Below are 9,131 nucleotides of genomic sequence, written 5' to 3'. Positions count from 1 at the left end.
AAAACACAAAACACCAAAAACAAACAAACAAGGACAGGAGAGCCCAGCCTCTATGAAGGGTCCAAAAGGCCAGGGCACAGTGTATGTAGACTTGTGTGAACATGGGTGCGTTCATGTGTGTGTTTGCATGCCCTTGGAGCATGTGTATATGCTTGTGTTCACACGTGTGTCAGGGGAGGAACCTCAACCTGGCCTAGACTTAGAGAGGGCTTCCCCGAGGTTGGGCCTTCTCCTAGTGGAGCACAGGGGCAAGGGTGAGGTGGAGATGTCCAGATATGGATAGATGCTTCAGGTATAGGCCGTCAGGGGCCACTGCGCAACCAGACCAGGCTCAGTGCACTCATACTTACAGGCTGCAAGGGCTGTGCCAGCCACACCTGTACCCTCTGGATCCTTGGCCCTGCTTCTAACCATCCGCTCATTCATTCGTTCATTCGTTCCTCATCTATACTCACTCACACATTCATTTGCACGCTCATTCAGTGTGGGGTCTCAGATCTTGTGCCTTTGTAGAGCAAGTGTATCCCCAAGTGTGCTCCTGAGTAGCAGGAGCCCCTCCCTGTCAGGCCAGCCTCCCAGCCTCAGCGTCTGGGGATGTCCGTCGGGGGGAGGTTCACCTCAATGGGTCCCACTAGAGTCAGAAGAAATGAGCCTACTCCCCAGCCATCAATCCTCAATCAATAACTATGCAGCCTGCAGCCGGCAGCAGGCTCTGTGGAAACCACAGTCTCAGGAGAGGTGGGGGAGTGTGAGGAAAGGAGTTCGCTGGGCGTCCCTAGGTACACCTTTGCCAATGTCTGTCCTGCCAGGGAGAGCTAGCCCTGGGAGCCATGATCATGCCCTCAGACCTTCCTACTTGCCACAGCCCTAGTTGGCACAGCTGCAGCTCACCATGCGCTTGCTTAGGCAGCTGCTGAGAGGGCTGGTGCCCAGTGACCTGCATTCCTGGGTCTCTGTAGCTGCTCTGCCTAGAATGTGGTTGCCTTCTTTCTTTCTTTTTGTTTTTTTAAGACACAGTTTCTCTCTGTAGCCCTGGCTGCCCTGAATTGCTATGTAGATCAGGCTGGCCTCAGACTCAGAGATCTGCCTGCCTCTGCCTCGTGATTGCTGGGATTAAAGGTGTGCCACCGCACCCGGCTCTAGCTGCCTTATTTCATGTGCAGTCTTCAGGTCTGTGCCCTACCTGCTCACACGGCCTGCAGACACCACTCCCCTGCACCACATCCTTGCTCTCAGCCCGTCCTGAGGCTCATGTGCCCAGGATTTGGGCTAAAGCCTCTTCCCGGGCCTCCACCCACATGGCAGTGGAGGAGAGGAACACAGGATGGTGGCTGCAGGATGGGGTCAGACAGTCCAGGTCCTGGGGCTAACCCAGAAGCCACACCCATGTTTAGGTAGATGGTGAAGGGCTACAGAGCCATCGCCTTCCTTCTCCATCTCCACCTCCAGATGTTCAAGCTGCTAGCCAGAGCCTATGCTGATGTCCACCCCATGATGATGGACAGGTCGGAGAACAGGTGTGGGGGCAACTTCCTGAAGCAGGGGAGCATCATCAACGGGGCAGACTGGTACAGTTTCACTGGAGGTGCGGCCTGCACAGGCGGGTGGGTGGGGCCTCCCTCAGCAGGGCCCTGGCACTCAGGCAGGCTCTGGCTTGAGTTTTGGTTACCATCGTTCAGTAGAGGCGGGACTGGGATGATCTGGTCCTGTGACTGGCAGCCACCATGAAGTTTATTTTATAATCACCCATGTGGTGATTCCGCTCATGACCAAGCCCTTGCTGCTTGTTAAGGTTCATAGAGGTGACCATAGATGCAGTGGCGAGTCCCCAGAGAAGCTGACATTTCAGGGACAATGAAGGAGTCTTGGTTCTGTGTAATAGGTCCTAACGGATGAGATTATCTTCTACATAAGATCACAGGGCACTTGTACTCTAAGGGTTCTGGGTTTTTCTGAGCACAGCATCCACGGGGCCCCTGAGTCCTCACTGGCTGCTGTGTCTCGGGGGAAGGCACAAATGCTGTGCAGATCCTGGAGCACCCATTGAAGGGCCCACATGCACGGGAACAGTCACCCTTCACCCTATTCGCTCTGTACCCACCACACTTCCCACCTGGACAGTTCTGCAGATGAGGGCAAGAGGCTGACTCAAGGCCTTAGTTAGCAAGGTTGGGGCTCACCTCGCCCCCTCTGACCGGTCCTGCTCAGGTGGCAGAACGCTGCCCTTCTGTGTTCCAAAGCTATGACATCTTTTGGGGTGTGGCAACTTCTCTTCCTGCAAAGCTTCAGGTACATTGGTTCCTCAGGTACAGGGTCCTACTGTTGAGGCTTTCAGATGTCCTACAAGGGCCGAACTGGAGAGGCCAGCCGGCTCCCTTCCTGCAGCTGGCAGGGCCATGGTCTCTGCTCTTGACACCCAGCTGCTCCTCCCACAGGTATGTCTGACTTCAATTACCTACACACCAACTGCTTTGAGATCACAGTGGAGCTGGGCTGTGTGAAGTTCCCGCCAGAGGAGGCGCTTTACGGCCTGTGGCAACACAATAAGGAGCCCCTGTTGAACTTCCTGGAGATGGTGAGCCCTGCTCACTGAGAGCTGCCCATGGTGGGATGGGGTCCAGCTCCACCCTTAGACTCCCTCGTCCCCGGGCTCTGTCTGGGGCTCTATGGAAATGTCTGTTTATGACTTCTGTGACCATCCAATTAGGACATGGAGCTTCCCAACCACTTCTCCTTGGACTCATGGGGGGGGGGGTGCCAAAGGGAGAGCAGGGGCTAGCAGCCTGCGGGCAGGGTGGCTGCCCAGCCTCCAAGCCCTGGAGGTTAACAGGAAGCAGCCGGTGAGGAGAGAAACCAGGCAGGAAGAGGGTGCACTCTGAGCAGAGGGGGTACAGTAGGGGATTCGGCGAGGTGATTGAGATCTCCAGCGTCCTTTCCTGTGACTGAGGTGTGGCTGCAGGAGGGAAGGGAGGGTCTCAGAGATGATGACTTTGAGATACATCCTGTTCACACATCAGGCCTGAGGGTGAAGGGTAGACCGCCCGAGACTAATTGCCTATTTGCATTGAGGCCATGTGGGGCACAGGTGGGCAGGCAGTGACAGGCATGGCTGGAGAGACACCCTCAGGAAGCCCCATTGGATCCTTCAGCCAGAGTCTGCTGAGTCAGGGAAATGGGTTCCTGAGCCCAGTGATTCACCCAGCACAGCTCACATGAGGGCTGCAAAATTTTGACGAGGCTTGGCGTGTTATAGGGAGATAGCACCTCCTGAGGAAATCGAGCGAGGTCAGGTGCAAGGTGGCTGTGGCAAGCGCACAGTGCTTCATGGTTGGTCCCACCCCTACATTGGTCCCATCCCTAGGCAGACCTACCCTAAGCAGCCCTACTCTTAGGTGATGGGTCTTGAAAGAAGGGCCACATGACTATGACATAGGGGGAGATAGAGAAAAAGGAATGACCATGCACTGTGGCCTGGCAGCTGTCTGGAGTTTAGGTCTAGACTTGTGTCCCCCAGGCTCTGTCCTGGAGCCCTGTCCTTCCTAGAGAGACCAGGAACCATTCTCTAGATAAGAGCAGGCTGAGCCTTGATAGAGCAGCAGAAATGGGGCAAACACAACCCCAGATAGAACAGAATGTGGCCGTGTGGCCAGGTGTCTGTTCTGTGGTAGCTGGCATGTCTGTCTGTGAGGCATGTCTGTCTGTCAGGCATGTCTCATCCATAGGCAGGACTTGGGGCAGAGGTTTGTGCTCAGGCCATTCTGTGGCTGTCTGGGGAAAATGAGTTAGTAGGAGCCTTTGGTGGGGCTGGGATTGCTCCATGGATATTGTACATGAAGTATTAGTGTATGAAGATTTAATGGCAAGCGGAGTGGTGGCCAGTCGGGCAGCACTTGGCCTCTGAGACGGATGACCCCCAGGAAAGCAGGCATGGGTCCTGATAAGGATCAGGTCTGTCATGGCCAATTGAGGTCACTTTCACAGTGATCCTGAGCAGAACAGGGGTGGGGGTCGGAGAGACAGGACCAGTTCTTTCTGCCACACAGCTCCAGGCCCTGGGTGGCAGGAGAGGACCCGAGCTGAAGTACAGATTGGAGACTAGCAAACTCTAGGGAAGGGGAGGGACTTCCATGGATAGGCTCTGTTTCCTTGAGGGGCAGAGGAGTAAGGCCCAACTCTCAGGCCCAGCAGGGAGAGAGGAGCTGAGGCAAAGGGATTAGCAGGAAGGACACCCTGGAGGCTGAAGAATGGCAGTGTCTGGAGGTGGGGAGAGGGGCTGATTGGGGCTGACGTTCTAAGAGGGTGAAGGTGAAGGGCAGAGATCTAGGCATGCATGTGTGGGAACTGGAGGTGAGCAGTGACCACTGACTCAAGGGACAGCCTTAGCCAGGTCAGCAGAGCCCGTGTCACATGTGTGATTCAGCACCTGCTGCTCTTCAGTTGAGGAGGAGCTGGGTGGTGTGGTGCCATCTGAGCCATCAGTTTTCCCAACACCTCCCACGGGGGGAGCTTGGCATTTGAAACCCCTCCTCTTGTCCCACAGGATAGTGTTTCTGGGTTCAGAGCCACAGAACAGCAAGCCATGCCCAGGAACATCCAGGTCACCCATCCGGGTAACTTGTTCCTATCAGAACTGAGTTCTTATCCTGAGCTCGCCCCACATTCTACGTGCCCTCCTTTCCCAGGGCACGTTAAACAACGGATTCTTGGTAACATGTAGGAAGGAAGGGATCTGATGGTTACGTCTCCCCTTATGCCACTGAGGGTCAAGAGTGAGGGGTGGCAGCTGCCAAGGACTCCAGGGATTATTAAGCTCCTGTCTTTGCTGGTCTCAGAGGCACTGTGAGCCCTAGGTGTTGCTGGCAGCTTTGGCTCTGCTTAGACCCATTCTGTAGCTGAGGAAGCTGAGTGTGAAGAACCTAATGATTTACTGGGGTCAGGAGGCCCTGAGGTAGGAGTCATTGTGTGCGGAAGACACAGAGTGTGGCTGGGAAGCCATGGGGCTAATTCACAGTAAGCCTGAGTGGATCTAGGCCTGTGGCTGTCCTCCATGAGTCTTAGGTTTTACTCTGAAGATATGGGCAGGGTGTCTGGTGCATAGACCGATACATGCAGGAATCCATAGTGGGTTGGGGTCTGAGGCCCCTGGCTGTGTCTTTGCCAGGCTTCCTTCTAGAACCTCTGCTCAGAGGGAACCAGGAATACCTGATGAAGCTAGGAAGGTATTGGAGCTCAGAAGCACCTAGGAGTAGACAGCGAAGGTCATCTTCAGTGTCTGAAGTCAAGAAGGAAAGTGAGCAGGACTCTGGGGCAGAGCTGCAGTGTCAGCCAAAAAACCCAGAATGGGCCTGGCAGCGGTGGGGCTCGCCTTTAATCCCAGCACTCGGGAGGCAGAGCCAGGTGGGTCTCTGTGAGTTCAAGGCCAGCCTGGTCTATAGAGCGTGTTCCAACACAGATTCCAAAGCTACAGAAAAACCCGTCTTGAAAAAAACAAAACAACCCCCCAAAAGGAAATAAGGCCCAGAGAGTGGCTTAATTACACCCACAGAACCCCAACTCAGAGGAACCTGGTGGGGCACCAGTGAAAGTGACAGTTGTAGGCAGGTGTCACCTCTGTACCTTCTCTCTGGTACCTCCAGGTGCACCGGGGCATCAAGGGTGTGGTGACGGACAAATACGGAAAGCCTGTCAAAAACGCACGGATTCTAGTGAAGGGCATCCGCCACGATGTCACCACAGGTGAGCGCAGACAGCATCCAACTGTGGGTGAGGCCAGTGCAGGCGTCCCATTCCACAGGTGCTCTGTCTGTTCCCAGTCGGCTTGGTCAGGAGAGTGGCAGCAGGGAGAGACCCTGCCTGCCCTGTGCTGTGTCTCCTGCTGGGTTTGCCTGAGAAGAGGCAGTTCTGCTGTGGCTGCTGTGTTCCCAGAAAAACACCTCCTTCAAAGGAGCCACCTCCCTCCAGGATCCTCTTATGGCCCCAAAGGTCACACTGGTCACTGTGTGTAGGATACTTAGTTATTTAGCTTGTTGCTGTGACAAAATGCCTGGCAGGAAGCAGCCTAAGGAAGGGAGGGTTCATTTCGTCTCCTAGCCCAGCCTGGTAGAGAATTCACAGCAGTGGGCTCTACTTCCTGAAGGTTCCACAACCTTCCAAAATGCCACCACTAATCCGGCACCAGTTTCTTCAAACACATGAGCAATGGGGGACGCTCCATATGGAACCCACAACACTCTGCAAAGTTGGTTTTGACTCACCTGGGCGCTGGCTGTCCTCAGGCCTTTCCCAGCTGGTAGCTCAGGAAGAATATCCAGTGCTCTCTCAGAGGACCCAGGTTCAGTTCCCAGCACACATAGTGGTCCATAGCCACTTGCCATCTCCAGTTCCAGAGGATTTAATGTCCTCTTCTGACCTCTGTGGACACTATGCCTGCCTGTGGTGCAAATACATACGTGCAGGCAAAAGGCTCGCCCACGTAAAATAAGGTAATCTCAACAATCATTAAAAAGACCTGTAACATGCATGGGATCTGGTGGCATCATTGTACAAGGAAGTAGACTTGCTGATTGGTTATGGGGACATGGTAAAGCCTGCCAGGACAAGGTAGCACCTAAGTAGGGCTTTGAGGGATGAATAGGGACCTGAAAGAAGAGGACATTCCCAGGTGGAAGCAAATGCCCATCCAACCCAAGAGCTAAGGTCCTCTTACCCCCATCTATCATACTCTGCCCAAGCCTGGGGCTGAAGCCCTCTGAGGATTGTGTCTGTTCTCTTTCAAGCCCCTGATGGCGACTATTGGAGACTCCTTCCTCCTGGTTCCCATATCGTCATTGCTCAGGCTCCTGGCTACTCCAAGGTTATGAAGAGAGTCACCATTCCCTTGCGCATGAAGAGGGCCGGCCGCGTGGATTTCATCCTCCAGCCTCTGAGGACTGGACCTAAGAACGTCCTTCCTGGACCTTCAAGAGCTTTACCCTGGTCCCAAGAGCCCCAGGGAGAGGCCACACAGCTGGACTTCGAGCCCCCCAGAGCACGTAGGCAGCCAGCTAGTGGGAGCAAGCCATGGTGGTGGTCTTACTTCACGTCACTGAGCCCAACCAAGCCACGCTGGCTGCTCAAGTACTAGTATCCCCTCAGTACTAGCCCGGATGTCCACCTCCGCGGCCTGGGCTTCTGGTTCTGGAGTCCCCCAGTCATAGACGTCACACATGGCCTCTGCAGCTTATTAAAGCATGTTCACCCACTGTGATGAAAGACTCATGCAGAGAGGGGAGGAATGGGGTCTTTGCTACTGAGGGCAGCTCGAACTGGTCCTGGCCAGAAGCCCCTAGGTGGTGCTTTCCCTGTCCCTGAGGCTTTGTGGGCTGAGCTCTGGATTCTGCTGCTGCAGGTCTAGAGGCCAGAAGTCACCCGGATGAAAGTGGGGTTACACAGAGGTGACTCCAAGACAGGCTCAAGGTCGCAAAGATGAAGAGTTGGTTGGCACGGGAATCCCCGCAGCTTGATTAAAATCTGCCTTTGGGGCTCACAGGCTCCGTGGGGGTTCTGATTCTAGGGCCCAGTCTTCCTTGGCCCTTCCTTCAGGGACCTTCCATAGCCGCATGCTCCCCGCGGGTGCTCTCTCTCTTACCGTCTCTCTCATACTGTAAGAGGTTTTTCCAGTCCCAAGGGTCACTAGATGGACAGTTCTGTTGCTTTCCAGGAGAGCACTAGCGAAGAAGTGCTACCCAGCTCACACTGTATAGCAAAGTCAAACTGGAGTTTTGTTTTTTTTTTTTTAAAGATTTATTTATTTATTAAGCATACAATGTACTGCTAGCAAGGAAGGCACCAGGCCTCATTGCATGTGGTTGCTGGGAATTGAACTCGGGACCTCTGGAAGAGCAGCCAGTGCTCTTATCCTCTGAGCCATCTCTCCAGCCCCAAACTGGAGTTTTCACACAATAGAAGTTTATCATAGCCTAGTTCTGGAAGAGCTGCTCTCTCTCTGCTTGGTTTGTAGGTATCTGTTTTCCCCTGTGTCATGGGGTCATGACAACACACTAATATGTTCCCTGGCCTCTTGGCAGCCGAGGCCCTGACACAAGTTTTCTTTCTTTTCTTTTGTTTTTTGTTTTTGTTTTTGTTTTTTTGAGACAGGGTTTCTCTGTGTAGTCCTGGCTGTCTTGGATCTCACTCTATAGACCAAGCTGACCTCTAACTTACAGAGATCTGCCTGCCTCAACCTCCCAAGTGCTGGGATTTAAGGCACACACCACCACTTCCTGGTTTTTGTTTTGTTTCGTTTTTATTTGTTTTTTGCTTTCAAGTTCTCAAGGCCACAGTCTACATGCTTTCTTCATTGGCTTCTGATGTGTGGTGGCTCCTAGAGCCATTAAACCATCCCACCAGCACCACAGTTCACAGCTGCCAAGCCTCCAAGGATGATCGGGAGTCTTGTTCAGTTTGGAGTTTTTGTGCCCTGCATCTCTCCAGGTGTCTGATGGTCAACAGGTCAGCATTTATTTGGCCTCACTGTGTACATAACACCATGCTGAAGTCACTGCATGCCCTGGAGTGGGAACCCCAAAGGAAGATCATGTGGGTGCAGTAGAAGAAGCAGGTCCAGACTGCCAGGGTCTTGTATGTGCTGGTGGTAGCCTGGTCCTGGCAGGGTATGTGTAAAAGAAGCCATATAGCTCTCTTGTTCTGTTCACACTGCAGCTGGAGTGTGGAGCTGAGGTGACCGACAACAGCAGTCATGCCTGACTCCAAGTGTTGGGCCCTGAGGAGAGGCCTGAAGGTGGTCAGAGAGCCTGGACAGTGGCCCAGTTGGAGGTGATGAGGCTGTGACAGCTGGACCAACCTCCTTTCTTTATGAATATTCATATCGCTCTACCATGCCCTTCCATAGCCCCTTGTTCTGCTGATGGAACCCTGGCCGTCCTTAGTGACTTCTTGTCATCTTCTGGTACCCTGTCCTATGAGTATCACATGTGTATCTGCTCCTTGCTTCTGAGCCTCTGCCCACTCTGGGCCTTGTTGCCAGGCAGGTTATAAGGAAGTACCTAGGGCCACTGGAGTATATAGGCTGCAGATTCAAAGGACACAAAGTTCCCAAAGGGACACCGAAGAGTGACACATGGGTGTGTCCA

At 53.8% G+C, this 9,131-nt stretch overlaps 1 protein-coding gene across 1 annotated transcript in view; it reads left to right on the top strand.

Moving 5' to 3' along the window:
• The window catches only part of Cpz (carboxypeptidase Z), a 21,625-nt gene extending 14,384 nt beyond the window's left edge, over window positions 1–7,241 (top strand). Inside the window, exons 8-11 of the mRNA XM_005365922.3 lie at window positions 1,450–1,585; window positions 2,436–2,575; window positions 5,637–5,736; window positions 6,777–7,241. Coding sequence (XP_005365979.1) covers window positions 1,450–1,585; window positions 2,436–2,575; window positions 5,637–5,736; window positions 6,777–7,123 — 723 coding nt within the window. The 3' untranslated portion in view covers window positions 7,124–7,241. The remainder of the gene's footprint in view (window positions 1–1,449; window positions 1,586–2,435; window positions 2,576–5,636; window positions 5,737–6,776) is intronic.
• Window positions 7,242–9,131: the final 1,890 nt, after the last annotated feature.

The sequence above is a fragment of the Microtus ochrogaster genome, unplaced genomic scaffold (assembly GCF_000317375.1).
Source record: "Microtus ochrogaster isolate Prairie Vole_2 unplaced genomic scaffold, MicOch1.0 UNK5, whole genome shotgun sequence".
Classification (NCBI taxonomy): Eukaryota; Metazoa; Chordata; class Mammalia; order Rodentia; family Cricetidae; genus Microtus; species Microtus ochrogaster.
Note: the sequence above shows the minus strand (reverse complement) of the source record. Positions and strands in the feature narration are given on the sequence as shown.